A 26,781-nucleotide genomic window follows, 5' to 3' on the forward strand; every position below is an offset into this window, starting at 1 on the left:
CCCTTATCTTTGTGTGCATTAAATTAGGACCATCAAAGGAAATGGAAGAAACAGCTAAGTATTTAGTTAAGTTACAAATACAACTCCAAAAAGAACAAGTATTGTACATGAAAATCAAATCTAAATTGTTTTTAAGTAAAAAAAAATACATTTTAAGTACATAACTTAGAAATTTTATTTACAAAAAAAAACCTCTTTAAAATTTATGTTGTTATACTAAGATTTTTGTAGATGGAAGCATAACACTACGAAGAGACATAGACTAAGTGAGTGGTCAAAGCTTTGGCAGATGGAGCATGTTTTGGATTGGGGGAGTAAAATAGGCAGGATCTGGCCAAGGTAGACTGGGAACAGCTACTGGTGGGGAAATCTACAGAAGAGCAGTGGGGGGGGCGTTCAAAAAGGAAATGGGGAGGGTACAGGCTCAACATGTTCCCTCTAAGGTGATAGGAAGCAGTAACAAGCCCAGAGAACCATGGATGACCTGAGATATTCAGGATACGATGAGAAGGAAAAGAGAGGCTTTTAGCAGGTACGGGGGGGGGGGGCGGAAATCAGCGGAGGCATTAGTAGAATACAAAAAGTGCAGGGTGGAGCTTAAGAAAGCAATTCGGAGAGCAAAGAGGTGATATGAGAAAACTCTGGCTGGTAAAAGTAGGCAAAATCCCAAGATATTCTACAAGTATATCAATGGGAAGAGGATAACCAGGGAAAGAGTAGGGCCCATTAGGGACCAAGGGGGCAATCTATGGGTGGAGCCAGAGGACAACGGTAGAGTGTTGAATGAATACTTCACATCCGTCTTCACCCAAGAGAATGAGGATGAAGGTGTCGAACTCGGGGAGAGAGACTGTGAGGTTCTTGAGCAAATTGATATAGGGAGTGACAAGGTATTGGAGGTGTTGGCAGGCTTAAAAGTGGACAGACCTCCAAGTCCGGATGATTTGTGTCCTAGACGGTAGAGGGAGGCAAGGGAGGAGATCGCAGGGGCTCTGACCCAAATTTTGAATTCCTCTCTGGCCACGGGGGAGGTGCCAGAGGACTGGAGAACAGCTGATTTGGTTCCGCTATTTAAGAAAGGTTGTAGAAATAAGCCAGGGAACTACAGACTAGAGAGTCTCACTTCAGCGGTAGGAAATCTATTTGAGAAAATTCTGAAGGAGAGAATCTATCACCACTTGGAGAGACAAGGTTTGATCAGGGATAGTCAGCATGGCTTTGTCAGAGGGAGGTCATGCCTAATAAATTTGATTGAATTTTTTGAGGAGGTGACCAAGTGTGTCAATGAGGGTAGTTGATGTAGTTTATATGGATTTCAGCAAAGCCTCTGACAAGGTCCCACATGGGAGACTTATTAAAAAAAGGCAAATGCACATGGGATACAGGGTAATTTGATAAGGTGGATTCAATAATTAGCTTAGTTGCAGGAGACAGAGGGTGATGACAGAAGGCTGCTTTAGTGACTGGAAGCCAGTGTCCAGTGGCGTACCACAAGGATCTGTGCTGGGTCCCGTTTTATTCGTCATTTATATAAACGACATAGATGACTATGTGGGGGGTAGGATTAGTAAGTTTGCGGATGACACAAAGATTGGCCGGATGGTTAACAGTGAAGTTGAGTGTCTTGGGCTACAGGAAGATAAAGACGGGATGATCAAATGGGTAGATAAGTGGCAGATGGAATTTAACCCTGAAAAGTGTGATGCACTTTGGAAGGAGTAATTTGACATGGAAGTATTCAATGAACAGCATGACACTAGGAAGTTCCGAGGAACAGAAGGACCTTGGCGTGTGTGTCCATAGATCTCTGAAGGCGGAGGGGCATGTTAGTGGGGTGGTGAAAAAGGCATATGGGACACTTGCCTTTATCAATCGAGGCATAGATTACAAAAGTAGGGAGGTCATGTTGGAGTTGTATAGAACCTTGGTGAGGCCACAGCTGGAGTACTGTGTGCAGTTCTGGTCGCCAAATTATAGGAAGGATGTGATTGCACTGTAGGGGGTGCAGAGGAGATTCACCAGGTTGTTGCCTGGGATGAAACATTTAAATTATGAAGAGAGGTTGGATAGACTTGGGTTGTTTTTGTTGGAGCAGAGAAGACTGAGTGGCAACCTGATCGAGGTGTACAAGATTATGAGGGGCATGTACAGAGTGGATAGGGAGCAGCTGCTTCCCTTAGTTGAAGGGTCAGTCATGAGGGGACACAAGTTCGAGGTGAGGGGCAGGAGGTTTAGTGGGGATGTGAGGAAAAACTTTTTTACCCAGAGGGTGGTGACGGTCTGGAATGCGCTGCCTGGGAGGGTGGTGGAGGCGGGTTGCCTCACATCCTTTAAAAAGTACATGGATGAGCACTTGGCATGTCATAACATTCAAGGCTATGGGCCAAGTGCTGGTAGATGGGATTATATAGGTAGGTCAGGTGTTTTTCACTTGTCGGTGCAGACTCGATGGGCTGAAGGGCCTCTTCTGCCCCGTGTGACTCTGTGATTCTGCTCCTTGATGGTGTTCTGCCATTCAATTAGATCATTGCTGACCTTTACCTCAACTCCATTTACCTGCATTTGTTCGATATCCTTTGCTTCTACCTAACTAAAATTAGATCATTCCTCAATATTCTAAACTTGAGAAAATATAAATCAAGGTAATTTTAAGTTGTGGTGAATCTGCACTGAACCCCCTACAAGGCCAGTATATCCTTTGAGGTTCGGTGCCCAGAACTGGACAAAGTACTCCAGATGCACCTGGTCAATGCTGTGTATGCCATTAAACATCATTTCCTCACTTTTGAATTGCAGTCTACTTGAGATAAAGACCCACATTCCATTAGTCTTTTTGATTACCCTTTGTACCTGTTGCACTAGCTTTTAGTGATTTATACACACAGGCACCCAAATCCATTTATTTTTCATCATTAACAAAATACTCAAGTTTGCTTTTTTTGGAATCAGTGAGTGACCTTACATTTTAAGCTCTTCTGCAAAATGATTAAGGGAATTCTGTAGGACAATTACATAGAAACCCTTTCCTTTGATGAGGGAACCCAGAACAATAAAAGTATAGCTGAGCCATTTAGAAGTGAAATCAAACGTACTTTTTTCACAGTGGTAGTGGAAATCTGAAATTTTCTCCCAAAAAAGGTGTGGATTGTTAGGCCAATTGAAATTTTAGTGACTGAGATCACTAAATTTTCCTTTGATCATGAGATTAAAGGTGGGTAAATGGAGTTGAGGTACAGATCAGCCATAATCAGTTGAAAGGGGCATGAGGAATGGTCTACTCCTGCCCTGGATGATATTTCCAAATGTACATATTGTCTGTTTATGTTGACCATTCGTCAATAAAATTAGAATGGTCCATAATATGTCAACATAGGTGGGCAGAACAGTAATAATTTATCCACAAAACAAAATGGGTATAGCCTTGATATACACTCAGCATACTCCTGTCTCTAAAAGCAAAGTGGATCCAGCAGGAAATTTTTAACTTTATAACTCGTGTCTAAAAAATGGATGGAACATAATAGTAATTAAAAATGACGGCGCTAGGGTGTGCCTTGGGCATTCAACACCCATCCTAATCTAACTTTTAGTCAGGCCTGTAAATGGCAAGCGGCTCACCCACCTAAAACAGGCAAAAAAAGGTTTAAATATGCAAATTAGGGTCCTATGCAGGTTGAAGTTTTTGGGAACAAATGGGTGGCGTAGTGGTTATGTCATTGGACTAATAATCCAGAGGCCCAGGCTAAAGCTCTGTGCGACATGGGTTCAAATCCCACTATGGCAGCTGGTGGAATTTGAATTTAAAAAGAGGCACACTGTCAGTGAGGGGATACATTTGCCTGCGTGAGACCGAGACTAAGTGGGTATATTTGGGAATTTGGTTCAAAGTGGGAATTCAACTGGTAAATCTTTTTCAAGCTCAATTTTAGAGTAAGAGTCAGATTCTGACCTAGAACTAGCAGCCTTTAAGTAAGTTAAATAGTCTAGTTAAATGGGCAACTGCTTTAGTGGTAGTTAACTGCCAACCACCTGAAAGCCCTTGCCTGAATAGCTGCCTGAATAGGTGTTGATTTCTGTAGCAAGAAGCGAAGCTAGAGAGTAACTCATTGCAGCTCTGTATAAGAAAGGGACTTTTAACTTGCATGGTCAAGAAGAGGTGTATGGTCAGTGAGAGAAGACTTTAGCCCAGGTGAGATGGAGACTGTGAGCATATTTGGGAGTTTAGTTCAAAGTGGGAATTGGTGCATAGAGGGAAAGAGGTGCTTTAGCTGAGGTTTATTGCAAGAAGTAAAATGTGCTGAGTGGGAAGTTCAGTGAAGGGTGGGGAGGTGGTGTTTTTTTTTTACTCTTTTTCAGCCTCCAGTATTTGATTTCCATTTGGTGCAGCAGAAGGAGCAGGTAAACCAGTAACTGGCATTATTACTTTTATCAGCATTGTAAGTACTGTATTGTTTTATCAGTATTGTAAAGTTTGCTGGCGGTGCCAAAACTTATTGGGAGGTGTAGGTTTTGTTAATAATTACTTAACAATTACTAATTAATTAACACACACTGGAGATGGCAGGGCAGGTGATGTGTGTGCTGCGATTGCAGGATGTGGCAGCTTCTGGTGTGATCCAGGGCAAACACATCTGCAGTAAGTGTTTGTGGCTACAGGAATTCGGCTCTGAGTTATTGAGCTGGAGGCTAAGCTGCAGACACTGTGGCATATCAGGGAGGGGGAAAGTTACCTGGACGCTTTATTCCAGGAGGCGGTCACAGCCCTGAGGATAAAGTCTTCTGATTTAGTCAGTGGTCAGGGACAGGAGGGTGTGACTGCAAGTGAGGCAGGTAAGGGGCTCCAGAAGGCAGGAGTGCAGGAGTCTTGGCCCTTGAAATTGTCCAACATGTTTGAGGTTTTTTCAATTTGTTTAGCTGAGAGTGGGGGCTGCAGGGTGGATGAGCTAACTGGCCATGGTACCATAGCGCAGGAAGCCATTCAAGTGGGCAAAAGTGCAAGGGATGTAGTGGTAGTAAGGGGCAGTATAGTCCGTGGGATTGACACAGTTCTCTGCAGCCACGGGTGTGAGTCCAGACGGCTGTGTTGCCTGCCCGGTGCCAGGGTTCAGGACATCTGGTTGGGAATGGATAGAAACTTGCAGTGAGAGGGGGAGGACCCAGTTGTTGTGGTCCATGTTGGTACCATCAACATAGGCAGGACAAAGAATGAGGTTCTGCATCGTCACTATAAGGAGTTTGGCAGTCACTATATGGAGCTTGGCACCAAATTAAGAAGCAGAACCTCAAAGGTCATAATCTCTGGATTATTACCTGAGCCACTTGCAAATTAGTGTAGGACAAATCAGATTAGGGAGATAAATGCTTGGCTCAAAGCCTCGTGTGGGGGAAGTGGATTCCGGTTCGTGGGGCACTGGCACCAATACTGGGGAAAGTGAGATATATACCATTGGGACAGTCTACACCTGAACTGTGCTGGGACCAATGTTCTTCCAACTGCATAACTAGGGAAGTAGAGAGGGTTTTAAACTAAGGCAGAGTCGACATGGTTTTGTGAAAGGGAAATCATATTTAACCAACTTATTGGAGCTCTTTGAGGAAGTAACATGTGCTGTGGATAAAGGGGAACTGGTGGATGTACTGTACCTAAGATTTCCAGAAGGCATTTGATAAAGTGCCACATCAAAGGTTATTGTGGAAAATAAAATATCATGGTTTGGGAGTAACATATTGGCATGGACAGAAAATTGGCTGGCTAAAAGGAAGCAGAGAGTAGGCATAAATGTGTATTTTTTTAGGTTTGCAAGATTTAACGAGTCGTGTGCCACAGGGATCTGTGCTGGGACCTCAACTGTTTACAATTTATATAAATGACTTGGATGAAGGGATGGATGGGATGGTTGCCAAATTCTCTGATGACACAGATAGGTAGGAAAGTAACTTGTGAAGAGGACATAAGGAGGCTACAAAAAGATATAGATAGGTTAAGTGAGTGGGCAAAGATCTGGCAGATGGAGCATAATGTGGGAGAATGTGAAATTGTCCATTTTGGTAGGAAGAGTAAAAAAAAAAAAACATATTATCTAAATGGAGTGATGCAGAGGGATCTAGGTGTCTAGATGAATTGCAAAAGGTTAGTATGCAGGTACAACAAGTAATTCGGAAAGGTAGTAAAATGTTATCATTTATTGCAAGGGGAATTGAATACAAAAGTAGGGAGGTTTTGCTTCAGTTATACAGAGCACTAGTGAGACCACATCTGTAATGCTGTGTACAGTATTGGTCACCTTATTTAAGGAAGGATGTGAATGCGTTGGAAGCAGTTCAAAGAAGGTTTACCAGACTAATACCTGGAATGGGAAGGTTGTCTTATGAGGAAAGGTTGGCTTGTATCTGCAGGAGTTTAGAAGAGCAAGAGGCGACTCAATTGAAACATAAGATCCTGAGCGGCCCTGACAAGGTGGATGTGGAGAGGATGTTTCCTCTTGTGGGAGAGTCTAGAACTAGGGGTCACTGTTTAAAAATAAGGTGTCACCCATTTAAAATGGAGATGAGGCGAAATTTTTTCTGTGGGTTGTGAATCTTTGGAGCTCTCTTGAAAAGGCAGTGGAAACAGTCTTTGAATATTTTTAAGGCAGAGGTGGATAGATTCTTTGTAAGTAAGGGGGTGATAGGTTATCGGGGTAGGCGGGATGCAGATTTGAGGTTACTATCAGATCAGCCATGATCTTATTAAATCAGCCATGATTATTATTATTGGAGCAGGCTCGAGGGGCCGAATGGCCTAATCCTGTTCCTTACTCGTATGCTCTGCGTATGCTTCGCCCAGTTTTCTTAGATCTTGAGCAGCCCAACCAGCAGCTCTGAAGAAGGGTCATAATGATTCAAAACGTTAACTCTATTTCTCTCTCCACAGATGCTGTCAGACCTGCTGAGTTTTTCCAGCATTTTCTGTTTTTATTTTAGCTCTGAAAGGGACCACCAGAGACTGTTTTAAACATGACTTGGGAAAGTTTCACTTTTTTTGATGGGGTTTGGAAGAACTGGAAAACCTCTCCTGGGCCACATAACAAGTTCAACCCTCTATTCATGTGGTTAAGGCTCACTGGGATCACTCCCACCACTCCCCTGCAACCGATTCAAGCCTGGTGGCTTAACGTGTCAAAATGCTGACATTCCGATGTTCCCCGTCTCGGTGTGTGGAACATTTCTACAACAAGATCTATTACTTGTTTCCTTGGTTCAACATTGAAATGGTGTTTAAGCAGATTAGTTTCTTAGTTTAAGTTGTAGATAAGCATTTTGATTTTGGCAACATGTTGCATAAAAAAACTGTTTTATGCCATTGTGAAGAGCTTGATGCAATTAACTAACAAACCTGTATGCCTCATTTGTATGAATTGTTTCATACAGCAGCAGTCAAAATTGCATTTTCTTTTACTATACCATGGACTCTAATTATGTTTATGCATCAAGTACTTTATTTGTTGTAGTATTCTTTACAATGTGCAGGGTTATGGGGAGAAGGCAGGAGATTGGCACTAAGTTGAAATGCACTGGTGCAGACACGATGGGCTCAATGGCCACCTCCTACATGTGACAATACTGTGATTCTATTCTCCTTTTTGTTTTTCAAATAATTATGTGCAATACTATTTGATATGAGAAAGTGAATATTTGAGAACTACCAAATGCTGCTTCTTCTCACAGGTGCCCAAATAATTTAAAGTAGGAACGCAGGAACTTGGAAATAACAAGAAGTGTTAGCTGTGACTCAGTCGGTAGAACTCTCGTTTCTGAATCAGAAAGTTGTGGGTTCAAGTCCCTCTCCAAGAGTTGAACATGAAAATCTAGGTTGAGATTCTAGTGCAGTACCGTTGGAGGATGCTGTCACTTGGATGAGACATTAAAGCAAGGCTCTTTCTGCCCTCTCGGGTGGATGTAGAAGACCCCATTGTACTATTTCAAAGAAGGGTATCAATATTTATCCCTTTATTGATGTTACAAAAAACATATTATCTGGTCATTATCACATTGCCTCTTGTGAAAGATTGTGTGAAAATTGGTTGCTGCATTTTTCTCATAATACTGTAGAAGGGTCTGGCACATATAAGGTTAATGTGGGACTGAGTACAGAAACGCCCATACAATGATGTAAGAGAGCACATGACCTGCACTCAGGGTCAGTCTAGTGTTGGACAGAGCCATGTGTACCAGCAAGCTTGGAGACAGCTCCTAGCTTCTTCCCTTTACTGTATATTTTGTAATAGTTCTAAGAATTAATAAAGATTTACAGTTAACTCACGTATGACTATGAAGACTTCTTCAGACCTATCGAACTGTAACCAACACCCTACAACATGGTGGCAGCTTTTGGAAAAACCCAAGACCTTGCAGAAAATGCAGAGACAAACTAAAATGCTGGAAGACTGAGAAAAAATTCAGCAAAGCATTATGACCTCAAAGAAGCCCCAGAAACAGAAGTGCAGAGGAAAGGCTGGATGGGCAGCCCTGACAACTACTTTAATTAGATTATTAATGGCCTTAACAGGCCTTTGACAGTTTGGCGGACATGCAGCCAACTCTGGTGCGCGCCTGTTGAATGGAAGATCAGAATGATGCGTGGTGACGTCGGGACGCACGCCCAATGTCACCGCATGTCATTTTACATGTCAGTGTGCGGGGCCGTCCCCAGCATGCCGAGCAGAAGATTCTAGCCAGTAATATTTGGATGTTGGGTACGTGGTTCTCAGAGCACAATACAGAAAAACTTCTGGATTATCAGGCAGAAAGGTACACTTACAAGAATTTCTGTTTAAGGGAAAAACAGTATTAAACCTTCTAAACCCTAACTATTGGCAACATTTTTGGGATATATTATTTACAGATCAGGAAGATTATAAGGAGATTAAAACAGACCTGTTGAAGTAAAATAGCACTAAAAGCATAGGCCAGAATTTTGACCTTGATAGGTGGGCGGGCCCCACCGGCTTGGTGGCAGGCGGGCAGACGAGCTCCAGCGCCGAAGCGGGGCCGGCTGCCATTTTACGTGGGCAGGCCAATTAAGGCCCGCCCAGCAGCCTGCCCGACAGGAAGCGCTATGCGCTTCCTGTGCAGGGGTGGGGAGGGATTCCCCATCTGTCAAAGTGCACTCTTTCGCGCATGCGCGCGAAAGAGTGCACTGCTCCCTGAGACTAAATGCTGTCTCAGGGAGAGAGCTGAATGTTTAAAAAACTTTAAAAATAGAGAAAGAAAAACATTATTAACATGTCCCCCTCATGTGACACTGGGCAGAATTTTGCACTCGGATGGTGGGCGGGCCCCACTGGCTCGGCGGTGGGCAGACAACCGACCCCCGCCACTGAAACAGGGCCCGCCACCATTTTGAGTGGGTGGGCCAATTAAGGCCCGCCCAACGGCCTTCCCGACAGGAAGCGCATAGCTTGTGGTGAATTTATGTAAAATCATTGTCAGGTAACAGTTGGAGTACTGTGTGCAGTTTTGGGATCCATAATATAAAGGGTGTTGAGGCAATTCAGGATACAGCTCAGATTCACTAGTTTATTGCTTAGTGTGAGGAAATGCAAATATAAAGAATGATTTGAAAAACTGAGACTGTTTCCATTAGAATAGAGGTGATTGGAGTTATCAAGAGATGGGGCAGAATACATAGAAACACTAGGATGAAATTGGTTTGTAGAGATAATGCAAAAGAGACAATAGCAGCTCAGCCTATTTTGAAAAGAAAATTAGGCTAGGTGTAAAACTGGCTGTTGATTCATTATCACCAGTTTTACACTATCACCACAGATCAATTTCACCTGGATGTTACTACTGGACAAGTCAGGTCTCTGGGTGGAACCTGGCTTGATAGATCCCAACTTTTATTTTTTGTTCAGAAATGTGGAGGACAGGTACTAAACAGAGTCACAGGAGTCTGCTGATGAACTTCTAACAAAAGAATAAAACATTTATTAAACAAAAAAATGAACTATAATACACTACTCCTTCACCCACAGCCATACCTTTACAAATATATGCAGATTCGTAGTGATAGCACAGTTATAAAATCTATCTTATATTCTAATGTTCACAGTAAACATACAGCCCATGTAAACCAATAGGTGACCTGTGGTCAGACACACCACACTCCAAGATCAAGGGACAGATACCACCCAAAGCAGGTGCCACGGATCTCTCATCTACTTGCCCAGATGCTCACCACATTGTGAGCCAACCGGTCTCATGGAAACCATGTCTTTCACATGAGGGCCTCCAATGTCCACTCTCGAAGAACTCCCCTCATTGTGCTAGGTTTGACTCTAACCAGTGGAGAGATTTCTCTGACTCCTTTTGACATAAATTTTGCGAGGGCTTCTTGATGTCACACTCGGTCAAATGCTGCCGTGATGTCAAGGACAGTCACTCTCACCTCACCTCTGGTGTTCAGCTGTTTTGTCCATGTTTGGACCAAGGCTGTAATGAGGTCAGGAGCTGAGTGGCCCTGGCAGAACCCAAACTAACCATCAGTGAGCAGGTTGTTGCTGAGTAAGGAGAGGGGTGACAGCAGCTGGTGGAATTTGAATTCAGTTAATAAATCTGGAATATAAAGATAGCCTCAGTGACTATGAAGCTATCCTTGATTGTTGCAAAAACCCATCTGGTTCACTAATGTCCTTTAGGGAAGGAAACCTGCCATCCTTATCTGATCTGGCCTACATGTGACTCCAGACCCACAGCAATTTGACTGTTAACTGCCCTCTGAAATGGCTTAGCAAGCCACTCAGTTCAAGTGCAGTTAGGGATGGGCAACAAATGCTCACCTTGCCGGCATCAACATCCCATGAAAATAATTTTTTTTAAAAATGCCACTTGATAGCACTGTCGACGACAATCATCAGCAAAGCCATGGAAGGTGAGAGTAATCTGGGGTGGTAATTGGTCAGATTGTATTTGTCCTGCTTTCTGTGGACAGGACATATCTGGGCAAATTTTCCACATTGTTGGGTAGATGCCAGTGTTATATCTGTGCTGGAACATCTTGACTAGAAGGTGTGGCTCATTCTGGAGTACAAGTCTTCAGTACTCTTGCCAGAATGTTGTCAGGACCCATAGCCTTCCCTGTATCTGGTGCCTTCATCCATTTCATGATATCCCATGGAGTGAATTTAATTGGTTGAGAAATGGGGACCTCTGGAGGAGGCAGAAATCAATTATCCGCTTGCATTTTTGGCTGTAGATGGTTGCAAATGCTTCAACCTTGTCTTTTGCACTAATGTGCTGGGCTCCCAAATCATTGAGGCTGGAGATGTTTGTGGAGGCTTCTCCTCCATTAGATGTTTTAATTGTCCACCACCGTTCACAACAGGATGTGGCAGGATTGTAGAGCTTTGATCTAAACCGTTCGTCATGCGGTCGCTTAGCTCTGTCTTTCGCTTGCTACTTCTGCTGTTTGGCATGCATGTAGTCTGAAGTTGTAGCTTCACCAGGTTGACACTTCATTTTTAGGTATGCCTGATGCTGCTCCTGGCACGCTCTCCTGCACCCCTAATTGAACCAGCATTGATCCTCTGGCTTGATGGTAATGGTACAGTGAGGGAAATGCTGGGCCATGAGGTTGCAGATTGTGAGATTGTGATTGAATACAATTCTGCTGCTGCTGATGATGGCCCACAGCATGTCATGGATGCCCTGTTTTGAACTGCTAGATCTGTTCTGAATCCATCCCATTTAGCAAGGTAAAGTGCCACACAACATGATGAATGGCATCCTCGGTGTGAAGATGGGACTTTGTCCCCACAAGGATCGTGCAGTGGTCATTTGTACCAATACAGTCATGGACTGATGCATCTGCAACATGTAGATTGGTGAGGATGAGGTACAAAAGGTTTTTCCCTCTTTTTGATTCTCGCACTTCCTCCCGCAGGCCCAGCTTGGTAGATATGTCCTTCAGGACCTTGCCTGCTTGGTCAGTACTGGTGGTACCAAGCCACTCTTGGTGACTCCCATCCAGAGAACATTTTGTGCTTTTGTTGCCCTTGGTTGTTCTTCCAAGTGGTAATAAACATGTAGGAGTATTGATTCATCAGCTGAGGGAGGGTCATAGGTGATAAAACAGCAGGAGGTTTCCTTGCCTATGCTTTACTTGATGCCACAAGACTTCACGAGGTCCAGAGTCATTGTTGAGGACACCCAAGGCGGCACCCTCCCAACAGTATAGTGGATATCTGTCCTGCTGGTGGGCCAGGACTCAAGGATGGTGATAGTGGTATTTGGGACATTGGCTGTAAAATATGATTAAGTGAGTATGGCTATGTCAGGCTGTTGCTTGACTAGTGTGTCGGGCAGCAGTCTCAATTTTGGCACAACCCCCACATGTTAGCAAGGAGATCCTTGCAGGGTCGACTGAGCAGGGTGTGCCATTGTAGTTTCCAGTGCCTAAGTGCCAGATGGTTTGTCTGGCTTTATTCCTTTTGGAGTTTTCTGTAGTGGTTTGTTACAATTGAGCTAATTCATTTCAGAGAGCAGTTGAGTGAACCACAATGTGAGTGGGTCTGGAGTTGCCTAGAGGAGTATAAAAAGAACAGGGGTGAAGTAAAGAAGGTACTGAGGAATGGAAAGAGAGGATATAAAAAAATATTGGTAGGTAAAATCAAAGCATAACCCCAAGATGTTTTACCAGTACATTAAGAGCAAGAGAATAACTAAGGAATGGGACCAATCAAGGATGTATATGATAGCTTGTGCCCTGATGCCGAAGATGTGGGCAGGGTTCTTAATGAGGACTTTCCTCTTCTTAGTGACGACAGAGACAATGAAGCAGATATTCTAGTTAAAGAAGAATATGAAATATTAGATACAATAAGCATAATGAGAGAGAATGTACTGGAGGGACTGACATCTTGAAGGTGGATAAGTCAACAGGGCCAGATGGATTGTATCCCAGGCTGTTAAAGGAAGCCAGGGAGGAAAAAGCGGATGCTCTGATGATCATTTTCCAATCCTCACTAGAGGTTCAAGAGGATCGGAGGTCTATGAACGTTGTACCATTATTTAGAAAGGGTGTGAGAGATAGACCAAATAAGTCTGACTTCGGTGGTGGGCAAATTATTAGAATCAATTCTGAGAGGATAAACTGTCACTTAGAAAGGAGCGAATTAATTAGGGATAGACAACATAGCTTTGTTAGGGGAAGGTCGTGTCTTACTAATTTAATTGAATTTTTTGAGGAAGTAACAAGGAGAGATGATGAGGGTAGTGCAGTGAATGGTGTCTATGTGGATTTTAGTAAGGCATTTGACAAGATCCCATGTGGCAGACTAGTTAGAAAATCCCATGGGATACAGGGGAATATGGTGAGTTGGATTCAAAATTGGGTCAGCGACAGGAATCAAAGGCTGATGGATGTTTTTGTGAATGGAAAATGGTTTCCAGTGGTGTTCCACAGGGCTCAGTGTTGGATCCCTTGCTGTTTGTTGTATATATTAATGATTTGGACTTAAATGTGGGTGGCATGATTGGGAAATTTGCAGATGACACAAATTGGCTGTGTAGTTGATAGTGAAAAGGATAGCTGTTGTCTCCAGAATTATATCAATGGTTTGGTTGAGTGGGCGGAAAAGTGGCAAATGGAATTCAATCCAGAGAAGCGTGAGGTAATGCATTTGGGGAGGGCCAATAAAGCTAGGAAATATACAATAAATGGGAGGATATTGGGAGGGGTAGAGGAGGTTAGAGACCTTGGTGTGCATCTCCACAGGTCCCTGAAGGTGGATAAGATGGTAACGAAAGCATATGGAATGCTTTCCTTTATTGGACGAGGTACAGCATACAAAAGCAGGGATGTAATGCTGGAACTGTATAAAACACTGGTTAGGCCACAGTAAGCAGAAATAGTAAGGTATTAGATGGGGTCAGACTGAGAGCTAATGCGATAAGGCCTAAGTTGAGTTTACAGTGCAGGAATGTAAACAAAAAAAGCATGTTAAATAAAGTTGGTGAGCTGCGAGTGCTAATTGCCACGTGAGAATATGATGTTGTGGCAATAATGGAGATGTGGCCCATGAAAGGGCAGGATTGAGTACTAAATATCCCTGAATGCAAGTTATTCAGTAAAGATGGGGAAGGAAAGAAAGGTGTAGGAGTGGCTATATTGATTGAAAAGAATATTACAGTGCTGGAGAGAAAGGAAGTCTGGAGGGAACAAGGACCGAATCTAACATGACAGCAAAGTACTGAAGATGTTGAAAATCTGAAATAAAGATATATAATATGGAATTTTAAAAATTCATTTATGGGATGTGGGCTTTGCGGGCTAGGGCAGTATTTATTGCCCACCCATAATTGCCTTCAAAGCTGTCAATGTCTTCCCATACTCTCTCTTTGACTCTGATTTCCTCTCTCACTTCCCCTTAGCAGGTCTTGCAGTATCTGTGGTGAGAGAAACAGGTTGATTACCTTTCAAGAACTATCAATTCAGAGTTGTCAGCTGTGGCTCAGTTCATAGCACCCTCACCTTTGAATCAGAGGGTTTTGGGTTCATGTCCCACTCCCGGAAACCAAGAACTGTGATTGTACTCGAAAGAGTTGCAATCTGTGACTGTTGATAACTCGAAAGAGTTGAAACTGTTTGGTTAGAGTTTAAAAAAAACAATGGGCACGATTTTTCAGTCGGCATGTAGGGGCGGGCCCGACACACTGACACGTAAACTGACGCGCGATGACGTCAGGCGTGCATCCCGCTGTCTCACGACGTTTTGTTTGGCGCGTGTGCGCCCCGATATTTAAACAGTCTATTAAGGCCATTAAGGAAGTAATTAATGTAATTGTTAACACTGCCCGTGCAACCTTAAGATCAGCTCCGCGACCGCCCCTGCCCGCTCCCGCCGAGCCCGCCCGCCAACTGTAAAATTCAGGCTAGTATAGCTACCGTTATACTAAGAACTATACTAATGGGTGTATTCTATAGACCACCAATAGTGGGAAAGATATAGTGAAGGAAATTTGCTGGGAAGTTCAACTGGAAAATACTATGAGTAGTTATAATGCGGAACTTGAATTATCCTAATATAAACTAAGATAGTAATAGTTTAAATTGCAGAAGAACTGAGCCACTGGTGCAGACAAGCCAGTATGTAGCGGTGCTGGTTCCCAGCCTGGATAAATGGGTGGCATTAGCAACAGGAAGGGCATCCAGCTATAAAGCAACATGCTAAATTCAGATAATAATGATTGAATGTGGTGACCCCATATAACATGGGAAAATCTGAAGGAGAGATATAGTAATAGTTTAAAGGGAAGAGAGGGACTGAGTTTTCAGGATAATTTTTTTGATCAATATATTTCCAGCAGAGCGAGGAAGGAGGCACTGCTGGATCCGATTTGAGGGAATGAGGTGGGTCAAGTGGATCAAATGTCATGTGGGGTTAGCCATAGAAGAGGACAAAGAACAATTTAAAGTAAAAATAATTCAATGAAAGAGGTCCAATTTCAGTGGCATGAATATGGATCTCCCTTGAGGTAAATTGGAATCAAAGATTGACAGGCAAAGCTGTTGTAAAGCAATGGGCTGCTTTAAAGAAGAGATAAATTGGATACAGTTGAGGTACATTGCCATGAGAGGAAAGGTAGGGCAAACAAAGCCAGAGATCCTGGGATGATTAAAGAAGGAGTAAGATGAAGCAGAAAAAGGGAGCATATATCAGGTAGGCAATACAGTTGATAACCAGGCTGAACATAGAAAGTTTAAAGGGGAAATGAGAGTGGAAATCACAGGCAAAGAGACTACAAGAAGACACTGACAGCTAACATGAAAGGGAATCCAGAAGTCTTCTGTAGGCATGTAAATAGTAAAAGGGTAGTAAGAGAAGGGATGGTGGTCGATTAGAGACACAAAAAAGGTATCTACACAAGAAGCTAGTGCGCATGACTGAGGTACTAAATGAATACTTTGCATCTGCCCTTAAGGAAGAAGAAGCTTCCAAAGTCAAAGTGAAAGAGGAGGTAGTTGAGATACTGAATAGCCTAGAAGTTGTTGAGGAGGTATTAGAAAATTTGCTTAAAAGTTGACAAGCCACTTGACAAGGCAGAATGGATCCAAAGGATGCTGAGGGAAGTGAGGGTGGAAATTGCAGAGATACTGGCCATAATCTTCCATTCTTCCTTAGATGTGGGGATGGTTTCCAGATGATTGGAGAATTTCAAGTGTTATACCCTTGTTCAAAAAAGGATGTAATGATAATCCTAGCAATTACAGACCAGCCAGTTTAACCTTGGTGGTGGGGTGATAATTGGGGACAAAAATCAAGCCACTTGGACAAGCATGGGTTAATTAGGAAAGGCCAGCCTGGATTTATTAAATGCAAACTAATGCTAAAGATTTTTGAGATAACAGAGATGGTTGATGTTGTCTATATGGACTCTCAAAACACATTTGATGTCATTCAGATGCCATCCAGACCATAGTAAGCAGAGTTCAGGAGTTTGTGCAAATACGTGCCACATAATGGCTTTGCCAGCAAAGCTGAAACCCATGGAATAATAGGGACAGTGGCAGCATGGATGGAAAGTTGGCTGGGTGATAGGTAAGTAAGTAGTGGTGAATGTTCGTTTCTCGGGCTGGAGGAAGGTTTTATAGTGAGGTTCTCCAGGGATTGATATGGGAACCACTGCTTTTTTTGATCTATATTGTGATGGAATCTGTGGTGTCAAAGCTTGTATTTTTTGAGAGAGACCCTAATTGAAAAAGGAAACTGAGAAAGGAAGCTGACCCTTCCAGTTTCTAAGGAAACTAAGAATCTGAGATTGGAAACCAAAATTTCTGGGGAAACTGAAACTGGTTGAAACCATATAGAAGGACAGCCATCAGAGCTCAGAGGATGATCCCAATTGTGCAGTACAGGCAGACTGAAGGTGACTAAGGCTAGATGCAGTAGCTAAGAATAGGCAAATATACAGTTGCTGCAGCTGTTTCTGTTACTTGAAGATAACATTGGTGAATCTATGCCATCCAGACCATTGTAAGCAGAGTTCAGGAGATTGTGCAAATATGTGCAATTTTTGGTGAAGAGTGTGCTGGTGGGACTTGGGTTGGTTGCATGCTGCTGTCAACTGGGGATCAGGCTAAATTTTAGAAGAAGAGCTGAAATTCTTCATTAGGAAGCCAGATTTTTGAAGGACTTTGTGATTGAAATATATGATATATAAGCTGAGTGGACTGCCAAGCCAATTCATAAGATATGTTTTAGTTGTATCTGCCATTTAATGTGTAATTTATAAGGAAGCTGAAGTGGTTCAGTCGATAGTTCTCCTGCCTCTGAGGTGGAAGGCCCCAGGTTGAAGTCCTATTCCAAGACTTATTGGCTTTGAAAGTATCCAGTCACTGTTGCAGGCCAACCAGCATGTATTGGTGCCAGTCCCCAGCCCAGGTGAATGGGGAGGGCTAGTGGTAGGAAGTGGTAAAAAAAAACCCATCAGTTCCAAAAATGAGGGTTGATATGAAGATGATCAACCAGCATTGTGGCGACCACGTGTAACATGAGAAAAAGCCAAAAGAGGAACCACAATCTGTAATTTCTAGTTTATAATCAACAGTAATTTGTCTGTTAATTCATGTTTAACTTATGTTGATTCTGGATTTTAGAGTATAGGTGGTTACCCAAGATAGTATTTGGTGTTTGCTTTGTTTGTCCCTTGGAGAGTAAAAATTCTTGGGTTTAAACTGTGGACACTTGTGGCTTCATTCTTTTAGTAAATAATTGGGATTTCAGGTTTTTTAAAAAAAAAATACTGGTCTCAACCAAGATCATGACAATATTACTGACTTGGACTTGGGTGTGTAAGGCACAATTTCAAAATTTGCAGATGACAAAGCTTGGAAATATTGTGAACTGTGAGGAGGATATAGTGGAAGAGGACACAGACTTGCAGAATGAGTTCACTGTGGTTGATAACTTAATGCAGAGAAGTGTGATGTGGTACAATTTGGTAGGAAGAACAAGAGGCAAAATAAAATAAAGGATACAATTCTAAATAGGGCGTGGGAACCAACAGACCTGGGAGTATATGTGGAGAAATCATTAGAGTTGGCAGGGCAGAATGAGAAAGTAGTTTAATAAAGTATACCGGATCCTGAGCTTCATAAATAAGAGACAGAGAGTACAAAAGCAAGGAAGTTGTGATGAACCTGTATAAAACATTGGTTTGGCCTCAATTGGAGTAGTGTCCCAGTTCTGGGCACTGTGGTTTAAGAAGGACGTGAAGACCTTGGAGAGGATGCAGAAAAGATTTAAGACAATGATTCCAGAAATGATAGACTTCAGTTATGTGGATAGACTGGAGAAGCTAGGGTTGCTCTCCTCAAAGAAGAGAAGGTTGAGAGGAGACGTGATAGAGGTGTTCAAAATCATGAGGGACTGAGACAGAGTAGATAGAAGGGAATTGTTCCCAGTGATGGAAGGGTCAAGAACCAAAGGACACCGCCATAAAGTGGCTGGCAAAAGAACTAAAAGGGATTTGGATAAGCACTTGAAGAGAAAAAAAATTGCAGGGCTGAAGGGAACAGTAGGGAGTGGGACTAGCTGAGTTACTCTTGCAGGGAGCTAGCATAGACATAACTGGCCAAATGGTTACAGCACAGAAAAAGACCAGTCTAGGATTCTATAAACAGCTGCTGCCCAGAAGCAAAAATAAGAGAGGAAAAACCAAAACTAGCAAAGGAAAAATGCAGACAAATGTTATGGTCTGAAATTGTTGAGCTCAATGTTGAATCCAGAAGGCCATCGAGTGTCTAATCATAAGATAACTTGCTGTTCCCTGAGCATATATTGAGCTTCTTTGTTCTCAGTTTTCTGCAGTGCTTCAGAGAGGTCAGAGTGCAAGCAAGGTGGAAAATTAAAATAACAGTTATGACACCTAGTTTTGTCTCCCCTACAAGTGAAAACTTTTTTCTACATCTACCCTATGGAACCCCTTCAATGTGTTAAAGACCTCTATTACTCAATTTTCTCTTTCCTAAACAAAAGAGCCCCAGCCTGACCTCATCCTTGTAAATCACTATGGAACTTTCTCCACTGCCTTTATAGTCTGCGTAATATGGAAACCAGAACTGTGCATGTTATTCTGAGTGTTGTTCATCCAAAGTTTGATATAAACTTAACATAACTTACCTGGTGTTCGCTTATCTGCTGTTCATTCTTATTCTTCTAGAAGTGAGTAGTGCTCTGTTTTCATTATTTTATGGCCTTGCTAACCTGCATTGGTACTTTTAATTATTTATGAATCTGTCCCCCTCGATCCATTTGTTCCCTTATCAGGAGGCACTTTATTTCCAAGGAATATGTGACCTCCTTATTCTTCCTACTGATATGCACTACCTCATACTAATATATATTGAAAATCGTTTTCCATATGGTTTCCTATTCTGCAAATTTACAAACATCTGATTTTGTTGTTGTCTTCTACCATATTAACTTTCTCACCCCCACACCCCCCCCACCCCGATTTTGTGCTATCTGTAAATCTTGAAATTGTATTTCTGATTCCTGAGTTCAGATTGTTTATGTAAATGGTGAGCAATAGTGATCAGAGCATGAGCCCTGTGGAATGCCACATCCCATCTTCTGCCAGTTGGAATAAATACCTTTAAACTCTATTTGCTGTTCAGTAGCCAGCGTGCTATCCATTGTACTACTTGCCCCCCGATTCAGTATGCTTTGACATTAATCAGTAGTCTACTTTGTGGTACAAGGCCTTTTAAAAATCTAAGTATAGTAAATTACATTTATTGTATTGCACTTAACATTCTGATACTTATTTCAGAAGGCCCCGGAGTGTTCCCAGTATTGCTAATACCCAAGAAGGGCATTAAGACTCATGCCTTCTGGCCAATATTTATTGCTGAATCAACATCACTAAAACTGATTATCTGGTCATCGCCACATTGCTGTTTGTGGGAGCTTGCTGTGCACAAATTGGCTGCCATTTTTCCCACATTTTAAATATGATTGCACTTCAAAAATATGTCATTGACCGTAAGCACTTTGTGACATCCTGATGTGCTGAAAAGTGCTATATAAATACAAATTATTCCTTTAGCGTAGTTTTGTGCAGATTGAAGAAAATCAAGTGATCTGACAGCAGCTAGTACATACCTGATAACTAGCCTGGAGGATATTCTTACAAACCTAATAATACTATGTGCCCTGCGATTTTCAAACTGGCAGTAATAACTGGAAATCCAAGAGTTCCCAATGTTTATTGCATTCCTGTTGTATGAGATTATGACAGTTGGATGAGAAATGCACCAGTCACATCACGTTTGTTTGTGGTTGTGACATATACAACTTTGATATTTTTAGTAAGGTGTAGGATGAGCTCCTTGTCCCAAACCTAGCCCAGTTGTGGTATTTACTCCTCTTGAGTCAAAAGGTGATCCAAGACTTCAACTTGGAACCTGTGACACTTCAGTGTGATACTGAGGAAGGATGACATTGTTCAAGTTGTCATCTTTTGGATGAAACTTTGAACTGAGGCCCCACCTGCCTGTTCAGATAGAAATTAAGAACAATTCCATGGCACTGTCCTGACCAACTGTTATCCTTCAATCAAAAATAGTGTTAAGATCCCCTTAGAGACCAATAATTTTTAGAAAGATAGTTGAATTTCCAGTGATAGACTGAAAGGATCACATGACAAGATTTCAAGTTTTAAGACTTTTACTGCAACAAACAAACTAAAAGCAACATTGTTCAAAGACTATTCAGTAGGCAATTTATACTTCAAACTACAGAAAAGAAATTCCCATTTAGCTTTTAATACAATAATCCCATGTCACATTTATACTTTATGCTGTCCCTTAAGTAGACACTTCAATCTCTCGGAACCAGTCCAAAGCTATTCTCCACTCCCAATGGCCTGCTTTTTTCCTTTCCCAGCCGGGTAACTTATAACCCCAGACCTGACTTTGTAAGGGTTACGCTGGAAATTCCTTCCCTCTAGCCCAAGCTAGGCAAATCTTCCAGCCTCCTTTAAATCCTCATGAACTTGGTCTAATCAATCTGAACATGAGCTTCCACCTGCATTCTATATGTTGACCAATAGAATCAGCATTTTGTTTTGCTTTAGGTGAAGGACTGGCTGCCTCTGTCCCCTGCTGTCTGTTTCTCAGATGGCTGCAGACTGAATTGTGTTTGAGAGATTCAGTGATATATTAGAAACCCTGTGACATGATACTACAATGATTTTCTGTGGACTTTGTGCTTTTCCTTTCCCAAAGCCCAAGTCTATGTTAACATGAATCACATGTGCCTTGTAGCCAGGTAGAAATGCTAATTGTCTATATTATAGACCCCTAACTACTTGTAATTAAACAGACAGCCTAAAGTGCAAATGTTTATAAAGCCTGATATTCCTAAAGCCTCCCTATATGGGTAGACTGCTCGTCTCCAAATCCCAGTTATCACAGCTACTCTTACCATGGTATACAGGTGTGAACATCTTGCACTTTCTTCCCAGTAAGTCAAGCTGCTCCCCCTTTAACCTTTAACAACCAAACCTTTAACAACGCAGCCTTGTCGTTGGGTAGAATTCAGAAACAGGTCACATGATCCCCATCATTCGTCTCTTTTTATCTTAAAGAGACAGCCTCTATCCTTAATAATAGTTTGATTGTCATTTATCTCATTGCTGTTTGTGGAACCTTTCACAACAGCAGAACTCTGTCACATTTGCCACACTTTAAAATAAATTAATTGATTCTAAATCACTTTGGACATCATGGGGAAGTGAAAGATAAAAATAAATGTATTCTTTTTCTGCCAAGTGTACCTTTAAATTATAAAGGCAGGATTAACAGTATCACACCACTGCTGAAGTATTGTACACATAAGTGTGTGTTGGGGAAAACCAGTTGAAAGTCATTGCCAGCCTACAGTGGCCACATGTTGGGATGAAGATATGGCATGACCTGACTGATAGGGCGCCAGCGCGTGCATGTCATGCATGTACCGCAAGCATGTAGAGTAGGCAGATCGTGATGCCAAACAGTATCTAACACTGATTTGACACACGATCTGCCACATAGGTTAGTAGCCACTCCTAGCTGAATGCGTGTTCAGTTGCATGAAGGACCCTCACACTAACCTTATTTATATGGTCAACCAGGTGAGATGCTTTTGACTTACTTTTGGTGCTGAGTTAGTGGAAGTACTGTGTTGATTGTTGTCGGAAGAGCTTTTGGATTTTTAAGGGGGTGGTGCTAGATCATAACAAGGAGGTCAGAGGAATCGGTTGCACTGTTGGGAGAAGGCTTACTGTAATAGTGGGAGCTATAGATGAGTGCAGCATAAGTTGGAAATGGACCAGCAGAGAGGGACGCAGTGCACAGAGGAGGAAGAGGGAGGGCAGAAGCATTGGGACTCTTTTGCTCCAGAAAAGCTGTCAGTGAGCGGATACTGAAATTCCAGTTCCCCTTAGGTGTCATTCCAACATCATAGATGCTCCACAGATCCCCTACCTTTCAATCCATCTGCTACAGAGCATTGCATCATTGATGTGGCCAGAGTCCTGAAAAGCAAACCACCAACAAAAAGCTCCTTCCTCCTTCCTCCTTTATCAAAAATTCAACTGGCATTTTCATTAGTGGACCATTATTCTTGGAGAAGTGCATTGCAGAGGTTCAGCAGATATGTGCAGTGGATTTACATAATTTAGAACTGTGCTGCTCAATTTTCTTTGAAGTGGTGAATACTGCCAGAGATTTACTAAATTGCTAAAAACTTCTGTTGTAAACAAATAACCGGAAGAAGCATAACAAAAGTCATTTTCTAGTGCAGAGTCTCACTTTCTGTAATTTTCTGTTCACTAATTTGAATTTAAGAAAGATTTTAAGTCTTGAAACTGTATCAATTCTATGTAAATTATTTCATTGTAGCCAGTTAATTGTGCTGAAATATATATTGATAAATAAACATAGTTCATACTAAAGATTAAAATTTTAAAAATCGAGAAAATACATTATGTGGAATTTTTCCAGTGCAAGAAAATCTTTGTGGTATTTCTAGATGAGATACTTGCACCTCAGTTAAACCTTCACACCGTGCAAAGCAAATGATACATTTCTGCCTTCTCATCGAAATCATCAGGGATTCAAGTATCAGTGCCACTTGTGCCCACTTGATGCAGCTGGGAATAAGCTTTGGCAACTTTCAACCATGCATATAGATGGATATTTACACAAACAGATTGCTTCTGTTTTTTTGTGGGTGAACAAATTAATGGTTGTCTTTGCAGATTTTGCATACTGTGGAATAAAATTGAATATGGCATGTCTACATTTCTCTCTCATCCTACCAGTCTAGTCAAATGAGTTTGCTTGCTAAGAAGCAAAAGTAGGGAACAACTCTTGTTGATATTAATGGGTGAATGAGTTTGAAATATGATAATCATCTGACTGCTATTATAATACAGGTAATTTTGTAACATCTGATATCTGTTTTAAAATAGTGGACAGACAGCTGTCATATGTCTGCTGATATTACAAACAGTAGTCTGACTAAAAATATAAAGTCAACAGGACGTGATCTTCTTAAAAAAAAGTAGAATCATTTTGCATTTAAAGGAATAAATATAAAACTTCATAATATAAAATATTAATAGCTTTGGAAGTTATTTTGATATTTACAATTTATTATTTCTATTTTACAGGCCACAAATATCCTGATACCTATAGTTGATTTATCAAAGGAAATCCACCGTGGTCAATCAATTTCTTCATGTTGGCACAAAAAAGAAATTTTAGGATGTTGACTGAAAAATAGCATCTATCATCAATTATGAAATCCATAGGGAAATATTGCTGATATCAAAAGTTTCTGAGATTTGCCTTAGGGCTCTGTGTAAACAACTTCTTGTAGCTCGCTGAGATTTCTTCCAGATACCAAGCAGGATTTCTGTTTCTATATTTGAGACACATTGTGGACCATGTCATTTCACCAGGAGAGGCTGCCATGGCTTAACTGCATATTGAGGATGGTGATGTTGCATCCAGTGCGAATGGGATTTGATATAACTTTCCTTCTTTGGATTCTTGGATTTACATTAAAGGGCAACCTGGTATTCTGCCAGAAACTAGATGACACCTACCCAGTTGTGAACACCAATTATGGCAGACTGAGGGGGATTAAAAAAGAACTGAGTAATGAAATCTTGGGTCCGGTGATCCAATACCTTGGCGTACCATATGCTGCTTCACCAACGGGAGATCGCCGTTTCCAACCCCCTGAACCCCCTTCTTCGTGGTCAGAAATAAGAAATGCCACCCATTTTGCACCAGTCTGCCCCCAGAATATACATGGTATGTTGCCAGATGTTATGCTTCCAGTGTGGTTTACTGCCAACTTGGAAGTAATTGCCTCTTATGTCCAAGAACAGAATGAAGATTGCCTCTTTCTAAACATATACGTGCCTACTGAAGATGGTGAGTGTAAGCCATAAGGAACAGGGAAATTTAATTTTAATCTTTACTAAATGTATCTTTCTTTGTTTAGGAAGCATGACATAATGTTTGCATGCTGTGGTTTGTGTGTGTGTGTGTGCGTGCGTGCGTGCGTGTGTGTGTGCGCGCGCGTGTGCGTATATCTGTGTGCATATGCATGAAGCTTTCCCGATGCATCAGATATGTATTCTGTCCCCACTCATTTTTCCCACCCCATGGCACGACCATTAAGGTGGATATTGGTTCTCGATTCCCCCTCTCACTGACTTAAGAAAAGGCGCATAATTTGCCCATTGTGTGTGCAGACACAATGAGTTGGAAGCCTGTCTTTGTAGAAAGGACAATTTTAAGTCAGTTGGTGGTGTTGCATGCTCCTACTGTCTGTGACGGAGCTCATGTTATTTTTTAGTCTTTTATTCATTTTTCAGTAAAAAGAATATCGAAGGAATGTGCCAGAAAACCGGGCAAGAAAATATGTAGAAAAGGAGGTATGTATAAAGCTTGGAGCAGAAGAGGTTGTACTTCTCATCCAGAGACCACCACTGATACTTTGAGGCAAAGGTCAGCAAATGTCATGTAATTTATGACATTAGTGCACACATCAAAAAGCATGGATTTAAAACTTGCTTAAAAGACAGCACAAATAAAGAAGAACCTAACTTTTATCATTATTTGCCTTTCATTTTGCTACCTGGACAATAAGAAAAGTTATATTTACACTAGACCGTTTCATGTATTTTATCTGCTATTTATATATGTTATTATTTGGAGACTCGAAGATTTCAAATGGTTATGTTTTCTATAAGATATTCTATTCTGTCAAAAGTTATCGGAGGTGTGTTTTAAAATAGCTAAATAAGCGAAAACAGACTACTAAAGTATTCTAAATGCTACTATGGCAAACTAATGCATGGTGATGAAATCTTCATCAACAGTAGTTTGTGTTACCATCAACAACACAATTTAACTTCTCCAATTCAATTTTTTCTTAATACTAAAGGAATTCAAATACTATTTCAGTGAATATTGGCAGTGACTTGTCAAGAAGTCTAGTGATTAAAGAAACTATTGGATTTTCTGCTGCTACACTATCATGGCTTTTAACCCTGTTTACATGTTTAAAAGGGTTTCCGCCATACTTCTAATGAAGTTATGGCAGCAAAGTGGCAGAGTGGCCCTGAATTTCCTTGGACTTTGAATACCCCTGCCAAGTGTGGATTGTGTTTACTTATTACAATATGTCATAGTTTGCTCTGAAATATTTGATAATGAAAACAGTGGTATCAACATATAAGCGAACCAGCCTCATTCAAAGCGTAGTTAGATACAATGCAGCAAAAGGATTTTAATGTAGACTCAAAGAAACTCATCACTTTTACTCTTTGATAGAAAACAAGGTTCAAGTCCATAGTTGTTCATGCTATATTTCACTGCAAACTTGGAGCATATAAAAATCTAACAGTCTACTTCTAGCAATTCAAAGTCATTTTTGGCAATATAATTTGAAATATCCATTAATTCAAACTGAGTTGTTGGAATAGAATTGCATAATTCAAATTATCCTGATGACTTTGAACTAACAGGAGCTTGAAGAGTGGATAAAGTAAGAGTAGCGCAAAGGAGTAGTAATGTAGCAAGCCTTACCAGCAGAACTGCAGCTTTCTGTTGTAGGAATCTAGTCCGGAAACTTACAAATAAGGTTCCTATTACTTTCATGTTAAATTGATTCATTCAAACAGCATACTTTATCTTATTTTTATTCACGTTGCTTGAACCATTCACTGGCCATTTCTATTGATGCTAAGGATCTTTACTTAAAGTCTAATAAAATTTGCTCTATGAAGAGGTTAAAGAAAATTGTGGTGCTCCATTTTACATTTGCCAGTCTGTCACTGCCATCTTTTTTGGAAAAAATAACTTTTACACTAATATAGAGGCCTCTATTTTAAAACAAAACCTGGCATCTCCAAGTTTTTTACTTTTCATTTAAAATATTTCAGTAAGTGGTTTTGATCATTTTTAAACACTGGTGTACACCAGTCCATGTCCCATGACTTCACTGGACTATAACATCTTTTTTAAATGAACTATAGGAAGGGCTGTGGTCTATAGCACACAATATGAACAAAATTTTACGGACTAAAAGGGAAAGCAAGCTAAATAAACTAGTAAGTGAGTGACAACATATTTAGATTTTAAAAGCCTGAAGATTATTGAAGAAAATTTAAAGGCTTCATATTTGTTAGGTTCTTCAAGGCTTCATATTTGTTTGGCTGTTCAGGCAGAGTCTT

General features: G+C 41.3%; 1 protein-coding gene across 1 annotated transcript in view; it reads left to right on the forward strand.

Moving 5' to 3' along the window:
• The window catches only part of nlgn1 (neuroligin 1), a 708,221-nt gene that overhangs the window by 74,734 nt on the left and 606,706 nt on the right, over nucleotides 1–26,781 (forward strand). Inside the window, exons 2-3 of the mRNA XM_078563826.1 lie at nucleotides 23,701–24,472; nucleotides 24,919–24,978. Coding sequence (XP_078419952.1) covers nucleotides 23,977–24,472; nucleotides 24,919–24,978 — 556 coding nt within the window. The 5' untranslated portion in view covers nucleotides 23,701–23,976. The remainder of the gene's footprint in view (nucleotides 1–23,700; nucleotides 24,473–24,918; nucleotides 24,979–26,781) is intronic.

This window comes from Cetorhinus maximus, chromosome 19 (genome assembly GCF_964194155.1).
Source record: "Cetorhinus maximus chromosome 19, sCetMax3.hap1.1, whole genome shotgun sequence".
Lineage (NCBI taxonomy): Eukaryota > Metazoa > Chordata > Chondrichthyes > Lamniformes > Cetorhinidae > Cetorhinus > Cetorhinus maximus.